We start from the raw sequence: 21,295 nt of genomic DNA on the forward strand, positions 1-21,295 counted from the left end.
GGGGATCAGATGCCCCCAGATGCTTGCCCTTTGGGCAGGGTGGTACCCGGGTACTGCCAAGGTGTCCAGCTGGACTGCCAGATGGCAGGGGCACTGCTAGGTTGGCATTTTTTTGCATGGGTGCGATTGGGCCCGGGATTTCTTCGGGGGCCTCGGGAGATCGGAACATCATTTAAAAATGTGTTAAAACACACTGCAGGCAGTCCTGTTCACCACTCTTTCACAGAGACACTTTTAATTTTCAGATTACACAAAGGCACTTCTATTTTTACTTTGTCATTGTAACCTCCTCCCCCTTAAACCTAATATCATTGGCACTCTTCTTTTTCGTTCTGAGCAATATTCCTGCTCACCCGCACTTTAAAGTTCATACTGACACTCTCTGTACACGCTAGAATACTCTAGTCATGCTCCCAGCTTCTCCTCCTTTCCCTCCCTTCACTGCTGTATGTTGCCTCTTTTCCACTATTGCAAACATGCACTCACCGTTCCACTGCCATTGATTTCCCTCTTTTCCAGTCTTAAATACTTCTCGTTCATCATTATCCATTCCATTTCCATTCATCAGCAATCTTGCTCACTCCCTTCGCCTTACTATTTACTTTTCCCTTTCTTATCCAATTCCCCCTTCTTTTCCATTAATGGGGCAATTGCCCTCTCCTAGAATTTATTCTTCTCCTTTTGCTGTTACTTTTGTCTCTATCCTAATGTCCAAGAGACAGCACCTTCCAAAATCGCAACGTCTACTATCTGGAACTGGAAGATAAGGATCACCACCACCTGCACATTCCCTTCCAAGCCACTCACCATCCGGACTTGGATTTATATCAGTATTCCCTCTTTGTCAGTGGGTCAGAATCCTGGAGCTTCTTCCCTAACCGCGCTGTGGCTGTACCTACACCACATGGACTGCAATGGTTCAAGAAGGCGGGTCATCGTGATCTACTCAGCAGCAATTAGGGATTGGCAACAAAGGTTGACCTTGCCAGTGACACTGAAGTCCCATAAACGTATTAAAAAATGTAGCCCCCCCTTGCCATCTAATCTAAACCAAAAAGAAAATACACAAAACACGTGGAAGTGGAGTCAATGCAATGCATCCACTAATACTCAAGGTAAAAAGGAGAATCACCACAAACAAATCATAATTGGTGTCAATTTTATTGCATTTATTATAGGATATATAAATTTGAGCAATCAGAACTACTTATCCAGTATTTTGGTTGTTGCTTCAATCATTTGTGAAAGGGCATAATTAACATTATAATGGCTTCTAGGTTACAGAACACATTCTAGTTGCAGGTTAGCACTGCTGCCTCACAGCGACAAGGTTCGATTCTGACCTTGGCTGTTTGTACGTTCTCCCAGTGTCTGCATGGGTTACATCCGGGTGCTCCGGTTACCTCCCACAGTTCAACGATGTGCAGATGAGGTGGATTGGCTACACTAAATACAGCTACAACATTGGCACCTACTCGGCAATGTGTAAATTTGCCCAGGTGTGTCTTGTACACAAGAAACAAGACAAATCCAACCCAGCCAATTACCGCCCTATCAGTCTACTCTCCACCCCCAGCAAAGTGATGGAAGGAGTCTGTCGTGTTGGGTGTTCCGATATACAAACAAACCAACACGGTTGTAGATGGTACAACTCTGTTTTATTATTCTGTACAATAACAACTGTTAACTTCTGGCTGTGGTTCGTACTCCACCAGTTAACCTGTGGTCCCAGCCCTATAGAGAGGCACTCACCACATGGTGTATGTCTGAGTGGCATGCTGTGAGCTCTGTGCTCTGAGCTACCCCCTGCTGGAATCAGCGAGAACTGTGGTGTTCCCTGTTTTATAGTGCGTGTGCTCTCACTGGTGATTGGCTGTGATGTTGCGTGTGTGTTGATTGGTCCGTCGACCTGTCCATCAGTGTGTGTGTGTGATTGCACCATGATATGTTAATATGGATATCATGACAGAGTTGTCAACAGTGCTATCAAGCAGCACTTATTTAGCAATAACCTGTTCAAGGATGCTCAGTTTGGATTCTGCCAGGGTCACAGCTCCTGACCTCATTACAGCCTTGGCCCAACATGGACAAAAGAGCTGAATGCCAGAAGTGAGGTGAGAGTGACTGCTTTTGACATCAAGGCAGCAATTGACTGAGTGTGGCATCAAGAAGCCCAAGGTAAACTGGAGTCAATGAGAATCAGGGGAAAAACTTTCCATTGGTGGGAGTCATACCTGGCACAAAGGAAGATGGTTGTGGTGGTTGGAGGTCAATCATCTCAGCTCCAGGCCATCACCGCAGAGGCTCCTCAGAGTAGTGTCCTAGGCGCAACCATCTGCAGCTGCTTCATCAATGACCTTTACATCATAAGGTCAGAAGTGAGGAGGTTTGCGGATGACTGCACAATGTTCAGCACCATTCGCGACTCCTCAGATAATGAAGCAGTCCATGTCCAAATGTAGCAAGGCCTGGACAATATCCAGGCTTGGTCTGACAAATGACAAGTAATATTCGCACCACACAAGTACTAGGTAATAACTATCTCCTCCTACAAAAGTGGATTTAACTATCGCCCCTTGACATTCAAAGGCATTGGCATCGCTGAATCCCCCACAATCAACATCTTTGAGGTTACCAGTGATCAGTAACTGAACTGGACTAGCCATATTAATACTGTGGCTACCAGGGCAGGTCAAAGGCTAGGATTCCTACTGCAAGTAACTCACCTCTTGACCCTCCAAAGCCTGTCCACCATCTACAAGGCACAAGTCACAAGTGTAATGGAATACTCTCCACTTGCCTGGATGAGTGCAGCTCCAACAACACTCAAGAAGCTCAACACCATCCAGGACAAATCAGCCCATTTGATTGCTCCCCTTTCCACAAACATTCAAACCTTCACCACCGATGAACAGTGACAGCCATGTGTACAACCTACAAAACGCACTGCAGTAACTCACAATGGTCTCTTAGACAGCACCTTCCAAACCCACAACCACTGCCATCTAGAAGGACAAGAGCAGCAGCCACATGGGAACCCCAGCACCTGGAGGTCCCCCTCCAAGTCACTCACCACCCTGACTTGGAAATATATCACCGTTCCTTTACGGTTGCTGGGGCAACATCTTGGATATACCTTAGAACATAGAACATAGAACGATACAGCGCAGTACAGGCCCTTCGGCCCACGATGTTGCACCAAAACAAAAGCCATCTAACCTACACTATGCCATTATCATCCATATGTTTATCCAATAAACTTTTAAATGCCCTCAATGTTGGCGAGTTCACTACTGTAGCAGGTAGGGCATTCCACGGCCTCACTACTCTTTGCGTAAAGAACCTACCTCTGACCTATATCAATTACCACTCAGTTTAAAGCTATGTCCCCTCGTGCCAGCCATTTCCATCCGCGGGAGAAGGCTCTCACTGTCCACCCTATCCAACCCCCTGATCATTTTGTATGCCTCTATTATGTCTCCTCTTAACCTTCTTCTCTCTAACGAAAACAACCTCAAGTCCATCAGCCTTTCCTCATAAGATTTTCCCTCCATACCAGGCAACATCCTGGTAAATCTCCTCTGCACCCGCTCCAAAGCCTCCACGTCCTTCCTATAATGCGGTGACCAGAACTGTACGCAATACTCCAAATGCGGCCGTACCAGAGTTCTGTACAGCTGCAACATGACCTCCTGACTCCGGAACTCAATCCCTCTACCAATAAAGGCCAACACTCCATAGGCCTTCTTCACAACCTTCCTCACAGCACTTTGGGTGCATCTACATCTCAGGGACTAACGGTTCAAGAAGGCAATTTACCACGGCCTACTGAAGGGCAATTAGGGATGGACAATAAATGCTGGCCTAACCAGTGACGCCCATATCCCGTAAAATGCATTTTGAAAAATTGCCCCTTAGTGTTCAACGGTTATGTGGGGGTACATGGATAGGGCAGGGGAGTGGGCCTGTGTAGGAGGCTTTTGGAGGATCGGTGCAGACTTGATGTGCTGACTGGCCTCCATCTCCACTGTAAGGATTCTATAGTTCTATGAATTTGCAGGCATCCTTCATTTTTAGGACTTCCAACATCACACAAATTATAGACTGGTCTGGAAGGATACTGTGATATTCATAAACTCCTTCTTGAGAAAGAGTCACCACCAAATTGCTGAGTTTTTGGGATGTAAACCTAACAGTGATATGTGCAATGCCACAAAGCACAATGGGCTGAATTATGCAAAAATAATGGAGACCAACAGCACTGACAGTCCTTCACCTGGAAATCGGACAGCAACTTCTGGCACTGCACATTTTGAACACAGAAATCAGAACTGTTATATTACAGAGATGTAATATATATATTACTCATTTGTCTTGCCGAGTTGTATTTAACTTGATGATAAACAGTCAAAGTCTTCCAGTTGATGACAAATTATTTGAGTAACAAAATAATATACTTGAGTTTTTTTAACTTTAATACTTTGACTAGTAATAGAATTAGCTAAGATTAGATTAAATTAACAATTAATATAATACACTACACTCTGAGGTCAAGTCTATCCTCTCGCTGCAATACCCACAAACTAACACGAACAGCGGAAAATTCTTTATACAGTTCCTGTTAGTGTTGCCATCTAGTGATCATATCACTGTACTGACTGCACATTAACTGATCATGTATTAACATATACAGCGATCACTACATCCCCCTTTATTTTGTGTTACATTTTTCTATATACACACGATAAAGAAAATTGTACATAAGAAATGAAGTAGTCTGTCATGCATAGTACATCAGTTATGAATCAATCAGTCAAATGTTCAAAAGTTCAAATAATTCGGTTTTCTTCTTCATCTAATTGTTCTTCTTAATTTGTTTGGAGAAGTCGACACTTTAATGTTCTTCTGTTCACTCTCAACAGGTTGTTTGGTATTCACATGCTGACTTAAAAGATTGATTTAAATTCTTTAAATCAATTTTAATTAGGTTGACAAATTTGTACTTTCAAAAGGTCACGCCTATTCCTTGTAATCAATCCACCTTCTGCAGTTTTGATTATGTAGGAGCGTGGTGATATTTGCCTGATAACCATAGCAGTATCAGACCATCCTCCATCAGGGTGTTTTATTCTAACAATGTCATCTGCTGTTCAAGGTTTCAAAAGTTTTGCATGCATGTCATAATAACTTTGTTGTTTTTCATGTTGCTGTTGAATTCTTTTCAGCACATCCAGTTGATCTGGATCACCAACATAATTTCCGGTAGAGTTGTTCTTATTTCACGGTTGTACAACATTTTGAGTTGGAGATAAACCTGAATTTAATGGAGAGGGTCTGTGTGATAGTAAAGCCAAGTGAAAATCTGATTGTGAATCTCTTGCTTTGCTTAACAATTGCTTCACAATGTGCACGCCTTTCTCCACTTTCCTGTTTGACTGAGGAAAAAAAGGACTTGAGGTAATGTGGTTGAAGTTATCTGTTCTTAAAAATTCCATCCACTCCCAGCTTGCAATGCATGGACCATTATCTGACATAACAGTTTGCGGAATGCCATGTCTCACAAGAATTTCCTTACATGTTTGTGGTAGTCGGTATTAGGGTTGATGCTGTCAGACCATTGGTGTGGGAAGTACCTGAGGCAGCAATATCATTGGTGAAGCCTGCCTGCTGGTTCCCCCCAGTAAGGTGGAGTATAAGAGCCTGTGTCTTCCTAGCAGCTGCATTCTGTACCTGTGCTGCTGGGGGAAACATCTAGTCCAATAAAGCCTTCAATTGTCTTCCAATCTCACTTCTGGAGTTATTGATCGAGCATCAATTTATTGGACTAGATTTTAAAGAATGGAGCTCTGAATCAAGCCGGAGTGTCTGCAACTCAGCCCCCACTCGGCAAACTCAGCGGCAACCTTCAAACACTGGCTGGCGTGCTTCAAAGGGTACCTCAGGACGGCTACGACTGAACCGACGGAGGACCAGAAACTACAAGTTCTTCACTCGAGGGTGAGCCCAGAGATCTACACCCTCATCGAGGATGAGGAAGATTTCGAGGCCACAATGACCCTGCTGAAAGGACACTATATTCGCCCAGTAAACCAGGTCTACGCCGACTTCTGCTAGCGACGAGGCGACAAATCCCCGGGGAATCGCTGGAGGAATTCTACCATGCACACCCGGTGTTAGGTAGGAACTGTGACTGCCTGCAATTTTCAGCCTGCGACCACACAGAACTTTTGATCCGGGACGCATTTGTTGCAGGTATGCTGTCCTCCCAAATCCGCCTGCGGCTGCCAGAAAAAGAGACACTAGGCCTCACGGAAGCACGGGCCCTTGCTGGCTCCCTGGATGTGGCCTCCCGAAACGCCCGCACTTGCGTACCCAACCGCTGGCAGCCCCTTGGGCAGTGAGGAACACCCCCGTGGCCGACTCCGATGCATCCCCCATCCCCCCACAAGCTTGTGCTGCGCGACTACCAAGCAACCCCGTGGGGGCCCGCTGCTATTTTTGCCGGCAAGCCAAGCAACCCCGGCAGCGCTGCCTGGCACGCTCCTCCACCTGCAAAGGGTGTGGCAAAAAGGGCCATTTCGTGGTTCTATGCCAGGCCTGGGCGGTCGCCGCGGTCTCCGGGGGCGAACCGAGACCGCCACCCCAACCCTCTGCACGAGCCACGTGCGGCCAGCGGGCGCCGCCATCTTCCTGTTCCAGAGACACAAAATCTCCCGGGCCTCCGGGTCCCACTCTGTAGAGATCAAAGGGTTCTGCATAGCGAACCTCACAGTCCAGGGAAGGGAATTAAAAAATTTCCGCCTCTACGTCCTCCCTCACCTCTGCGCTGCCATGTTCCTAGGGTTAGATTTCCAATGTAACCTCCAGAGTTTAACTTTTAAATTCGGCGGCCCTATACCCCCCCTCACTGTCTGCAACCTCGCGACCCTCAAGATCGATCCGCCTTCCCTTTTTGCAAACCTCACCCCGGATTGCAAACCCGTCACCACCTGGAGCAGACAGTACAGTGCCCAGGACTGGACCTTCATTAGGTCGGAAGTCCAGCGGTTACTGAAGGAAGGTATTATTGAGGCTCGCAACAATCCCTGGAGAGCTCAGGTAGTGGTTGTAAAGACCGGGGAGAAGCATAGGATGGTCATCGATTATAGTCAGACCATCAACAAGTATACGCAGCTCGACGTGTACCCTCTCCCCCGCATATCTGATCTGGTCAATCAGATTGCTCAATACAAGGTGGATCTAAAATCCGCCTACCACCAGCTCCCCATCCGCCCTAGCGACCGCAAATACACTGCATTCGAAGCAGATGGGCGGCTCTACCACTTTCTAAGGGTTCCCTTCGGTGTCACAAATGGAGTCTCGTTTTTCCAACGGGAGATGGACTGAATGGTTGACCGGTACGGTTTGCGGGCCACGTTTCCATACCTCGATAACGTCACCATCTGCGGCCATGACACCAACCTCCGAAAATTCCTCCATACCGCAAAAATCCTTAATCTAACCTACAACAAGGACAAATGAGTGTTCAGCACCGACTGTCTAGCCGTCCTCGGCTACGTAGTGCATGATGGGAGTCATAGGCCAAGATCCCGAACGCATGCGTCCCCTCATGGAGTTTTCCCTCCCCCACTGCTCCAAGGCCCTGAAACGCTGCCTGGGATTTTTTTCATATTATGCCCAGTGGGTCCCCAACTATGCGGACAAGGCCCGCCCACTAATTCAATCCACGGTTTTTCCCGTCGGCAGCAGCCCGCCAGGCCTTCAGCCGCATCAAAGCGGACATTGCAAAGGCCACGATGCACGCAATCGATGAATCCCTTCCCTACCAAGTCGAGAGCGACGCGTCCGACGTAGCTCTGGCGGCCACCCTCAACCAAGCAGGCAGACCCGTGGCATTCTTCTCACGCACCCTCCACGCTTCAGAAATCCGCCATTCCTCAGTTGAAAAGGAGGCCCAGGCCATAGTAGAAGCTGTGCGGCACTGGAGGCATTACCTGGCCGGCAGGAGATTCACTCTCCTCACTGACCAACGGTCAGTTGCTTTCATGTTCGGTAATGCATAGCGGGGCATGATAAAGAACGATAAGATCTTACGGTGGAGGATCGAGCTCTCCACCTACAACTATGAGATCTTGTATCGTCCCGGGAAGCTAAACGAGCCTCCTGATGCCCTATCCCGCGGCACATGTGCCAACGCACAAATGGACCGACTCCGGGCCCTCCTCGAGGACCTCTGCCACCCGGGGGTCATTCGATTCTTCCATTTCATTAAGACCCGCAACCTGCTCTACTCCATCGAAGAGGTCAGGACCGCCACCAAGAACTGCCAAATCTGCACGGAGTGCAAGCCGCACTTCTACAGGCCAGAGAAAGCGCATCTGATAAAGGCTTCCCGTCCCTTTGAACGCCTCAGTATGGACTTCAAAGGGCCCCTCCCCTCCACCAACCCCAACAGGTACTTCCTGAACGTGATTAACGAGTACTCCCGGTTCCCATTCGCCATCCCTTGCCCCGACATGACCACAGCCACCGTCATAAAAGCCCTCCACAGTATCTTTACCCTGTTCGGTTTCTCCGCCTATATACACAGCGATAGGGGGTCCTCCTTTATGAGTGACCAACTGCATCAATTCCTACTCAGCATGGGCATTGCCTCGAGCAGGATGACCAGTTACAACCTCCAGGGAAACAGACAGGTAGAGGGGGAGAACAGAACGGTCTGGAAGACCGTCCTACTGGCCCTATGGTCCAGGAATCACCCAGTCTCCCGCTGGCAGGAGGTCCTCCCGGATGCTCTACACTCTATCCGATCACTGCTATGTGCCATGACCAACCAGACACCTCACGAACGTCTCCTTGTCTTCCCAGGAAGTCCTCCTCCGGGACCTCGCTCCCAACGTGGCTGGCAGCTCCTGGACCCATCCTGCTCCGCAAACACGTGCGGGCACACAAGTCGGACCCACTGGTCGAGAGGATTTTCTCTATGATATTTACTAGAAGTCTCAACTATGAACTTAGGTAGACCATACACATAGTCATGAAACCTAATGATGCCTTTTTATTAGTCCTAGACATTCTTTTTCTATTTGCGTATACCTGCAATCTGTGGTGGTCATCGCTCTAGAAGCGTTTGCTACAGGAATCCAATTTGTCTGGTTGTCTTGCTGAAGTAAGACTGCACCAATTCCATCTTTTCCTGCATCGGTCAAAGTTTTTGTGGGTTTGTTTGGATCAAAGAAATTTAAACTTGGAGCTGTCATTAATTGCTGTTTGAGGTCCAGCTATTCTGTGTGGTAGCATGGAGTCCACTCAAACAGTATTCTTTATGATCAAGTTTTGTAGAGCAACAGTTCTTAAAGCTACGTTGGAGATGAATTTCCTGAGGAAATTTACGAATCCAAGAAATCAAAGTACAGCTTTCTTATCTTTTGATTGCTGCATTTTCTGTGTGGCTGATATATTTTCTTCATCCAGTCTGAGATGGTATCACCTAAAAAATTCAACAACGAGGTAGCAAATGCGCATTTAGATTGGTTCAATTTTAAACCATATTGATGTAGTCAGTGAAATGCTTTCCTTGGCCTTGCAATATGCTCTTCCTCAGTAGTTGACCATTTAATGATGTCGTCCATATAGACTCTAACACCATCTATGTTTTCCGTCATCTGCTCCATAATTCGGTGAAAAATCTCTGAGCCGGAGATGATCCCAAAGGGCATTCTATTAAAACAGTACCCCCCAAAAGGCATGTTGAATGTACAGAGTAGCTTGCTGGAGTCGTCGATGCATCTGCCGAAAACCTTGTGATGTGTCTAACTTTGTAAAAATTTGTGCGTTTGACATCTCAGAAGTAATTTTGTCTCGTTTGGGAATAGGTAGTGCTCCCTATGTATGTATGTTTTTATTTAGATCTTTGGGATCCATACAAATTCTGAGATCTCCTGAAGATTTTTTTGACACAAACCAATGAGCTGACCCAGTCAGTCGGTTGTGTGACTTTGGAAATTATGCCTTGAGATTGTAATTTCTGCAATTCAGCTTTTAATGTCTCTCGTAGAGGTGCTGGAACTCTTCTTGGCAGATGTATGACGGGTTTTGCATCCTTTTTGAGAAAATTTTGTACTGGTATGGCAATGTGCCCATACCGCAAAATACTTCAGGGTATTCGCTTAGTAATTGTTGAATGTCTTCTTCCAGTCGTGAGGTCTCATTTGTGTGCATGAAGATTCTTGGAAGTAACTGCAACTCCTTGCATGTTAATAAAGAAGCTTGTGATCATCCGCAATTTCAAAACAAAGTGTTTTCTGCACTTCTTTGTTGACAACTTTAAATTGGCACGATCGATGTGACACAATTTGGTTACCATTATAATCTTTCAATTTGCATGCTGCAGGTACAATCTCGTAATCTCCTTGGATTGATGAGAGATCCTTGCAATTCAAGTTGACTAAAGCACCAGTGTCAAGCTTGAATTATATTGGGCGGTTATTCACATATACTGTCGCTGTCCATTCATTGTTGTTGTCAATGAAGCTAATTCGATGAGGAACCTTTGTTGTTGATTGAAGATCCTTTGATGTTGATTTAAGATCTTCCGATGTATCAATGATGCCAACAAAAAACGTATGTTCCAGAGAAAAATTATCTCCTGAGAAATTATTTTGTGAATATTTTGTTTTCTGCTCTATCGATGGATCTAACATTGAAATGCTTTTTCTGTGTTGTATTGGGATAAATTACTGTTGATTTACACGGAGAAGAGAAATGATCAAGTTTTGAGCACTTTAAACACCATTTTCCATGAGCATAACAATTCCCCTTTAAGTGGGCATTACCAGATTTGTAGCACATCATGACGTCATCTCTCTGACTCATGAGTGACGTTCGCGCATGCACAGACTTCTTCTGTTGAGTCTCGCATTTCTGAACAAACTGCGGATTGAGGCTGGTTTAGCTCACTAGGCTAAATCGCTGGCTTTTAAAGCAGACCCAGGCAGGCCAGCAGCATGGTTCGATTCTCATACCAGCCTCCCCGAACAGGCGCCGGAATGTGGCGACTAGGGGCTTTTCACAGTAACTTCATTGAAGCCTACTCGTGACAATAAGCGATTTTCATTTTCACGTCTAGAGTTGGAATATGCGCCCACAAGATAGCTGCCGTCCTGAACGTGCTACCTTGCTGCCTGTGACACCATTTTAACATTCTCAACCTCGTGGTGGACTTTCAGGCCCTTTTCTCGGTGATAAAATTCCCAAGTATTGATTTCTACTCTGCTCATGTGAAATACATTTTTCGATTGCTATTTAGAGAATTAAATCATTCTGCCTTAGTATTGCTTCTCTTAGGCTTTCATCATTTAGTCCATAAACAATTTGATCTCTTATTAAAGAGTTGTGTAAATCAGCAAGATTACATGTCTGCGCCAGTAGTTTTAAGTTGGTGACAAAGCTTGTGGTCGGGTCGCTGTTTTTCTGTAACCTCAAATGAAACCTGAAACGCTCCAGTATTTCATTTGTCTGCATCTTGCAGTGGTCATCAATCTTTGCAACAATCACTCCAAATTTGCTTTTGTCTTCGCCTTCGGCGTATATAAATGAATTATTTCTATAGCTTGCTGACCTGCCGTTGACAGCAGCAGTGCTATTCTTCTAGCTTCAGAGGCTGTATTTAAGTCATGAGCTTCCAAATAGAGTTGGAACTGCTGTCTAAATAATTTCCAATGTCAATTAAAGTTTTCAGTTGCCGTGGAGTTTGAACGTGGTCCATCTAATCGATTTGTTGTTGAGGATCCATTTGCTGTGAGGACTTCCACTGTCGAACAGTCTGTATTGTAACTTTTTCTTTTCTTTCCTAATCTTACTGCTAGTTGTTCTTAAAAAACTTTTTTTACCTGGTGCCATGTTCTATTACAGAGATGTAATATATATATTATTCATTTGTCTTGCAGAGTTGTATTCAACTTGATGATAAACAGTCAAAATCTTCCAGTTGATGACAAATTATTTATTGAGTAACAAAATAATATACTTGTGAGTTCTTTCACTTTAATACTTTGACTAGTAATAGAATTAACTAAGATTAGATTAAATTAATAATTAATATAATACACTACACCCTGAGCTGGTCACTTCTATCCTCTCGCTGCAATACACACACACTAACACTAGAAAGAGCGGGAAACTCCTTATCTAGTTCCTGCAAGTGTTGCCATCTAGTGATCATTTGACTGTCCTGACTGCACATTAACTAATCATGTATTAACATAGACAGAGATCATTAACATATACAGAGATCACTACAAGAACCAAAAACAGAAAATGCTGGAAAATGTCAGCAGGTCTGACAGCACCCTGGTGGAGATAGAACAGAGCTAGGCCAGGATTCTCTGATCCCGCGCCAGGTCGGAGAATCGCCGGGGGAGGGCGCGTGAATCCCACCACGCTTCTCCGACACCGGGCTGGCGACTCTCCGACGACCGGAGAACCAGCGCCAATCGCCGGTCGGGAGCCATTGCAGGCTCCACCCCCCCCCCCCTCCCCGGCGATTCTCCGCGCTCGACGGGCCAAGTGCCCGCCGATTCTCGCCGGTATTGTTTCCGTATGGTCCTACCCAGCAGGACCTCGAATTTCTGGCTGCGGGGGCCGACCTGATGGGGGGGTGGGGGGAGCCGACTCTGGGGGGGGCCTCCACGGTGGCCAGGCCCGTGATTGGGGGCAACCAATCGGCGGCGGGCTCATTCCGGGGTGGGGGGGGTATGGTCCTCCGCCCGGGGCCCCTGTAGGATTCCGTCATATTGCCCGGGGCCCGGCGCGGAGACGGCCGTGATGCGCATGCGCGAACCACGTCGGTCGTGGCGCGCCGACTTTCGTTGCTGGAGCAGCGGACAGCACTCCGGCGCCGTTCTAGTCCCCAAGGAAGGGGTGAATGCCTGGCCCTGGAGGCCCATTGATGCCGGCGTCGACAATTGGCTGGGATTTCAGAGAATCCCGGCCCTAATGTTTTGAATCAGGATGACTCTTCGTCAGACCCATTGTCAGAACTGCTTGATAACTGCAGGTTAGATTTTACTGGCCACTGGGAATACAGATGGGTGGAATCGTAGATTCAGTACCATCAGTGGCGCATGTGCCACAGTGGGTTAAATAGCTGGCTTGTAAAGCAGAACAAGGCCAGCAGATCGGGTTCAATTCCCATACCAGCCTCCCCGAACAGGCGCCGGAATGTGATGACTAGGTGCTTTTCACAGTAACTTCATTTGATGCCTACTTGTGACAATAAGCGATTTTCATTTTCATTTCATTCAGGTAATCCCAGTTTTGTCTCAGAGGTAATCCGAGTGATGCATATTTTTCGATCTTACCTTGAAGAATGCTGTTTACAATGGTTGTTGTGTGCCTTGCAAGGACTTCTGGTTTGCCAATAGCTGCAAGTGATAGGTAGTTAGACATGTTCCGGGAGAGTTCCTTGTTGTCCATCCGCAGGAACTTTACGGCTACTGGAACAGCAAGAGCCATTACAACTGGATTACTGTAATTCTGCTGAGGCAAACAAAATAAGTGTGAGTAGGAAATGGGACAAGTATTAAAATTTACATATTTTACAGGTTTCACACACAGCATAAATGTCTCATGAAATAGTTCAAATTGAAATTTGAGAGCCAGCAGTCGAGATAACACTTCCGCTTTCCTAAAATGCCACATTTGGTTATTCTGTTGCCTATGGTTTGAACAATTGAAAACAGTCATTTTGTATGACCTCGAATCTATTAAAACAATGCATTCGCAGATACTAAAATGTGCAAACTAAATGGTGTTTTCATAAATTTAATAAGGCAACAAGTAATGTGTTACCACAGGATGCAAAACAACATGCTATATAAAATATTAAGCATTTTTACAACATCCTCTTTCATTACGAGCTTTGAGAATTACTTCGAAGCTTGCAGAAGCTGTTAGCCATGTGGGATTAATAAATTTTAAAAGATCTCAGATGACTATTTCCTCAGATTATTCTGCAAGCAGAGAATTCAGCACACATTGCTCAAAGCAATGGCGACTTTTTTAAAACAAAAAAAATGACAAAGGTCAATTTCTGTGGCATCAGATTTTCCAAACTTTCGGATGATCATTTTTTTTTTAAACTTGTTTATTCACTACCAAACGAGATCTCTCTTTTCTTTTTCTGCTCATATTTCAGATTTACAGGATCTGGATAATTCTTCCTTGCATTGTTCAATTAATTGTCCCTTCTCCATTAGAGTTGCCAACTCTGACTGGGGGCTTGATACGGTAGATGCTGAGAGGTTGTTTCCCCTTGTGGGAGAGTCCAGGACCAGAGGTCATAATCTCCGAGTAGGAGGTCGCCCATTTAAAATAGAGAGGAGGAGGTATTTCTTCTGTCAGAGAGTAGTGAACCTGTGGAATTATTTACCGCACAGAGCTGTAGAGGCTGGGTCATTAAATATGTTCAAGGTTGAGATGTACAGGCTTTTGATCAGTAAGGGAATCAAGGGTTATGGGGATAAGGTGGGAAAGTGTGGTTGAGGATTATCATATCAGATTAGTCATGATCTAATTGAATTACTTGCAGGCACAGTGGGCCGAATAGCCTACTTCTGCTCCCACGTCTTATGGATTATAGTCCTATTCTGGGATACATTGGTGGAAGTGGCGACACGGAATCCAGTGGTGTGGCACAAGTGGATTCCATGTTTATGAGTTGGCTACAAACAGTCAAACATAGGTACAAAGCCAGTCCCACCTCCACTTACTGCTGTCGTCAATGTTAGAGATGCTAGAAACATGACTCTCTTAACGGTGTGTGTGAGTGTGTGTGTGTGTGTGTGAGATCATTGGCTGGCTGTTGGTCTGGGTGATGTTCCCTCTCTGGGGAGTATCATTTCTGTGGCACTTGTTACCTTGTTAACTGTTGCTGCTGTTCTACTTCCATTGGTTGGGGCTAGCGGGTTTCTGGGAGTGATGGACATTCTGTATTTTGTGCAGCTGGTTGAATTCCCACCTCCACTGAAGGAACAGCTTCTCTAGTTGTTCGTATACGCCTACAGTTGCGCCAGTATATTTAGTTGTTCAGGTCCGCTGCGAATGATCGAGGTGTCAGCTGTTCTCCACATGTCCCAGGTTTCCATGTGGGCTGATTCCTGTTGAGAGAATGTTAAGTTTGTACCCTGACTGGTTCTCCAGTGTTCAATGCTGGAAAAGGTTTGGCAGTTTTATCAAAATGAAATTTGACTTTCTGCCATTACACCGGTGATTTGTTCAGTCACATCTGTTACTACCTCTGGCTTCAGGAGCTTCTTTTTTTTTTTGCTGTTGGAAGAGTGGCTTGAGGTGTGACATTATTCTTTGGACTGGACTATTCTCCCACTGGGGATAGTGCAAAGGTGAAATGTTGAATTCCCCAATTCTTTATGAAGCAGCTGAATTCTTCACTCTAGAATTGAGGAACATTGTCGCTCAGCACAATGTCTGGAATGCCCTAACTTTGGTTTCTGCTAGAGTGAAGAGGTCTGCGCCCACATTTATGCATGTCAGGGATTTCATGCGACATCAGCGACTCCAGCTTGCACTTTTTTACGGGATGTGGGAGTCACTGGCTAGTCCAGCATTCGTCCACCATTCCTAGTTGCTGTTGAGAAAGTGGTGGTGAGCTGCCTTTTTGAACTAATGTCGTCTATGTAGTACAGTTGCACCAAATGTGCTGTCAGGGAGGGAGTTCCAGGATTTTGATCCAGCTATAGTGAAGGAACGGCAATATATTTCCCAGCAGGATGGTGAATGACTTGGAGAGGAATTTTCAAGTGGTGATTTTCCCATGTATATGCTGTCCTTGTTCTTCTAGATGCTACTGACCGCGACTTTGAAAGGTACTATCCAAGGAGCCTTGGTGAGCTCCTGCAGTGCATCTTGTAGATGGTACACACTGCTGCTACTATACGTCGGTGGTGGAAGGAGTGCCAATCACCTGGGCTGCTTTGTCCAGGATGGTGCCGAGCTTCTTGTGTTGTTGGAGCTGCACTCATCAGGCAAGTATTGCATCATGCTGCTAACTTGTGCCTTGTAGATTGCGGACAGGCTTTGGGGAGTCAGGAGGTGAATTAATCATGCATGATTTCTAGCCTCTAACCTGCACTTGCAGCCACAGTATTAATGTGGCTAATCCAGTTCAATTTCTGGTTAATGGTAACTCACAGGATGTTGATAGTGGGGGATTCAGTGATGGTAATGCCATTGAATGTCAAGGGGTGATGGTTTGATTCTCTCTTATTGGAGCGGGGCATTGCCTGGCACGGATGTTACTTGACACTTGTCAGCCCAAGCCTGGGTATCATCCAGGTCTTGCTGCATTTGAACATAGACTGTGTCAGTGTCTGAGGAGTCTTGAATGATGCTGAGCACTGTTCAATCATCAGCGAACAATCCCACATCTGACATTATGATGGAAGGAAGGTAATTGATGAATCAGATGAAGATGGTTGAGCCGAGAACAATACCCTAAGGAACTCCTGCAGTGATATCCCGGGACTGAGATGACTGACCTCCAACAACCACAACCATCTTCTTTTGTGCGAGGTACGACTCCAACCAGTGGAGAGCTCCCCCCACCCTCCCCTGAAACTAAGATCAAAACAACCTACTCCCAATCATTCTTGTGCACTCCATATGCCTATCCAATAACCGCTTGAAAGTTCCTAAAGTGTCCGACTCCACTACCATAGCTGGGAGTGCGTTTCACGTTTCAACCACTGAGGAAAGAATCTATCTCTGACATCCCTCCTATATCTTCCACCATGAACCTTATAGTTATGCCCCCTTATAACAGCTACATCCACCCGAGGAAAAAGTCGCTGAACGTCCACTCTATCTATCCCTCTCATCATCTTATACACCTCAATTAAGTCGCCTCTCATCCTCCTTCGCTCAAATGAGAAAAGCCTTAGCTCCCTCAACCTTTCCTCATAAGACCTACCCTCCAATCCAGGCAGCATCCTGGTAAATCTCCAGTGCACCCTTTTCAATGCTTCCACATCCTTCCGATAATGAGGCGACCAGACTGCACACAATACCTCAAACGTGGTCTAACCAAGGTCTTGTACAGTTGGAGCATAACCTCACGGCTTTTAAACTCAATCCCCCTGTTAATAAATGCTAACACACTATAGGCTTTCTTTATGGCTCTATCCACTTGGGTGGCAACGTTCAGATGTCTATGGACATGAACGCCAAGATCTCTCTGCTCCTCCACATTCTTCAGAACCCTGCCGTTAACCCTGTAATCCGCATTCAAATTCGTCTGACCAAAATTAATCACCTCACACTTATCTGGGTTAAACTCCATCTGCCATTTTTCAGCCCAGCTCTGCATCCTATCAATGTCTCTTTGCAGCCTACAACAACCCTCCACCTCATCCACTACTCCACAAATCTTGGTGTCATCAGCAAATTTACTAACCCAACCTTCAACTTATCCAAGTCATTGATAAAAATCACAAATAGCTTCATGTTGATTCCCTCTTCCATAACTTTACTGATGATAGAGAGTAGACGGATAGGACAGTAATTGGCTGGGTTGCATTAATCCTGCTTTTTGTGTACAGAACATTCTTGGACAGTTTTCCACATTGTCGGGTAGATGCTAATATTGTAGGTGCACTGGAACAGCTTGGCTAGGGGCATGGCAAATTATGGAGCACAAGTCTTCAGTACTATTGCTGGGATATTGTTAGGGCCCATAACCTTTGCAGTATCCAGTGTCTTCAGCCATTTCTTGATATCATGTGGGGTTGAATCAAATTGGCTGGGGATATTTGTGGAGCCTCCTCCTCCAGTGAGTTGTTTAATTGTCCACCACCATTCACGGCTGGATGTGGTAAGACTACAGAGCTCAGATCTGATCCATTGGTTGTGAGATCGCTTAGCTCTGTCTGTCACTTGCTGCTTATGTTGTTTGGCATGCAAGTCGTCCTGTGTTGTAGCTCACCAGGTTGACATCTCATTTTTCAGTATGCCTGGTGCTGCTCCTGGCATGCCCGCCTGCACGCTTCATTGAACCAGGGTTGACTGGTTACAAGCACCACAATCGTTCCATTTAATTTCATTGCTCATGTTTGGCTAGGAGAGCACGTCTCTTGCCTTCTTTGGGGCAGCACGGTAGCATTGTGGATAGCACAATTGCTTCACAGCTCCAGGGTCCCAGGTTTGATTCCTGCTTGGGTCACTGTCTGTGCAGAGTCTGCACATCCTCCCCGTGTGTGCGTGGGTTTCCTCCGGGTGCTCCGGTTTCCTCCCACAGTCCAAAGATGTGCAGGTTAGGTGGATTGGCCATGATAAATTGCCCTTAGTGTCCAAAATTGCCCTTAGTGTTGGGTGGGGTTACTGGGTTATGGGGATCGGGTGTAGGTGTTGACCCTGTGTAGGGTGCTCTTTCCAAGAGCCGGTGCAGACTCGATGGGCCGAATGGCCTCCTTCTGCACTGTAAATTCTATGAAAATTCCTCAACTAGACTCAATTCTTGATAGATTAGATTACATGAATGTAATTCAGTATCGCTCCTCTCATTACCTTAGGGATAATGACTCTATTTCCTTTGTACAAGATGTCATCTTGGGCTGTCAATTTATCGTTGTATGTGCAATATTGTCATGTGACCTTTGTTGCATCCCTGATGCTCTCAGTCCATGCTTTTATCATTACTTCTTGAAGATTTTGAGAAGTTGCATACTGTTGGGAAGATTGCTTGATTTGAGCAGGGCATTTGTCTGTCAGATTTAATGTCTCTGTTGTGTTGAGGAATTCCAGAGCATATTGAGCTGCTGCTTCAAGTTGAATCTAGATGACCTCACTTGTTTCAGCATTGTCAACTTTTGTAAGGAGTGTTCCTCTTCACAGCATGTCAATTGTTCCCCTTGCTTGTATGTCACATTGAGATAATATCTCTGTGAACAAAACAACATACTTTGCAGACACTTTGTAACGAAGAGTAGTGGTTAGAGGACAATGCTTTGAAGTGACTTGTCAGATTCTACTGTCACTTTGTCTCCCCTCAACAGTGTTAAAAAAAGTGTTGCTATTGCTACCGGTATTGGCTTTGGCTTCTTAATTCATCTGTCGCAACCTCGTAGTTTTGCCATTGCAAGTGGAAAAACGTCAGTTCTGCCACATATCACCTTTCATTTTGACAAAATGGGGAGGAGAATTAACAGCCATTTTGACTCACTTAGTTTATTTGCTTTCCTTTTCAGTGGCTTTTTTGAGCAGCTTTCTGCAACTCTGAACAGTTCTGTGTTCCTCTTTCAGTGGCTGTGCATTCTCTCCAGCTCTCCAAAACTCAATCCCAGTCCCTCCACCTGTTGGGTGTTCTGGTCTACAAACAGGTCAACACGGCTGAAGATGGTGTAACTCTTTTATTAACAACTCAACTGTAATAACTTACTGTAAGCTTGGGTACGTGCATTACCAGCTTATCTGTGGACCCTGTCCTATCACTATCTAGGTGAGGCACTCAGCACATGGTGAATGTCTGAGAGGCACGCTGCTGGCTGCTGCTAGAAGGAGCAGGAACTCTGGTGTCCCCTGTCTTTATAGTGCGTGTGCTCTCACTGGTGATTGGCTGCGATGTTGTGTATGCTGGTTGGTCCTACTGTATGTCCATCAGTGTATCCGTGTGTATGTGATTGCACCATGATATGCTGATGTATATCATGACACCACCGACACTATGTTAGGAGCTCAAAGGGTAAAGTGCTTGGAGTACAATATCTTTATTAAAACGGAATGCAACATGGCTGCCCCGAGTCTCCACCTCATGGTAATGTTCACATGACCACAGCAAGCCAGGTTGGACCTTAAGTGCACAGTTGCATTTCAATCCTAGCTGCCTTGTGATCACAAAGCATCCATATGTGCTCACCTCTTTAAAATCGTGGTTGTGTACTCCTCCCAAGTAAAGCCCCCCTCCCCTCCAGCCTCTGATCATTAGCCAACTCCAAAGAAGTACTTCTATTGACTTGCAGATGTTCCAATAAGGTTCTCCAGGGTCTGCATTTTACTTTCACACCTCCTGGTATTGATCAGCCAGGCACCAGGAGCAATTGCGCATGTGCTTTGTGCATTCGATGCACACTGCATTCGCCGACATACTGTATGTACTTGCCCTGCTGCAGCCACTGCCCAGATGGGAGGGGCCAGGGTGTGGGTCACGGGCCATAGTCTGTCCATGTATCTTGGTGCATGTTTTTAAAATAGCGGCAAATCACTTGCTTAAGATTAGAGCTTAATGAATGCTAAATAAAAGGGACTGTTTAGATTTTTGTACAGTGAGGTCTTTGAACTTTTTATGTTGACTGCTTAGACTTTTTTCAAAATCTCGTTGCAATTCACGTTTCGAAATTTCTAAATTAGGTTTTACCAACTTCTTTCCAAATCAAACTCGTAGGAAATACAAATTAGAATATTAGCCAACACAATTGACATGACAAAAATGATCACTAATTTCTGCATGCTGTCAGTGCCACAACAAAGGGACAGCACCACAATAAAGCTGAGAAACAAGGTAGAAATTCAAATGGTTCCACGAGCACCATTTTAGGAATGAACTGGAGATAGATAAGACGATAGCGCCCTCAAGGGGGAAATTTTAGAATAACATACAAATGTTGGCTTGATATGAATGCATAATAGTAAGAATGAATGAAATAGACAAAACCTTGATTTTTATGACAATTTAAAGAATGCATCAGGAAAAAATGTAACAAGAACATAATTATAAAATATCACCAGCTATAAGGGTGTGAGGGTCCATCACTTTCCACAGATTCCTATATATATTAGAGGCAGCAGGCTGCCTGAAAAGACTATCCCCATGGAAGGTGATGATTCAATAATACCATTTTCTGCTCAGAATGCTCGATACATTTTCACATCAACTCAGCTTCCCTCTCATCTATTGATACATTTTCACATCAACTCAGCTTCCCTCTCATCTATTGATACATTTTCACATCAACTCAGCTTCCCTCTCATCTATTGATACATTTTCACATCAACTCAGCTTCCCTCTCATCTATTGATACATTTTCACATCAACTCAGCATCCCTTCATCTATTGACTCACTGCAAAGAACACAACCAACTTTAGCTACAAAAACATTGGGCTGGATTCTCTGCCTTGCGCCACTGGTAGCGGAGTTCCCGATGCGACGGAAAATCCAGCATTGGGAAGAAAGTTCTAATGCTCTCCCTGCCCCCCTGCCCCCCCCCCCCCCCGCCCCCCCCCCCT

At 45.5% G+C, this 21,295-nt stretch overlaps 1 protein-coding gene across 7 annotated transcripts in view; it reads right to left on the reverse strand.

The window, feature by feature from the left end:
- Positions 1-21,295, reverse strand: part of veph1 (ventricular zone expressed PH domain-containing 1) — a 403,802-nt gene that overhangs the window by 343,579 nt on the left and 38,928 nt on the right. For 6 of the 7 annotated variants that reach the window (XM_072474420.1, XM_072474419.1, XM_072474421.1 and 3 more), the window contains exon 4: positions 13,362-13,536. The exons of the other annotated variant lie outside the window; for it this stretch is intronic. In XM_072474420.1, coding sequence (XP_072330521.1) covers positions 13,362-13,536 — 175 coding nt within the window. The remainder of the gene's footprint in view (positions 1-13,361; positions 13,537-21,295) is intronic. 7 annotated transcript variants of the gene reach the window in all.

This window comes from Scyliorhinus torazame, chromosome 14 (assembly GCF_047496885.1).
Source record: "Scyliorhinus torazame isolate Kashiwa2021f chromosome 14, sScyTor2.1, whole genome shotgun sequence".
NCBI classification, from domain to species: Eukaryota; Metazoa; Chordata; class Chondrichthyes; order Carcharhiniformes; family Scyliorhinidae; genus Scyliorhinus; species Scyliorhinus torazame.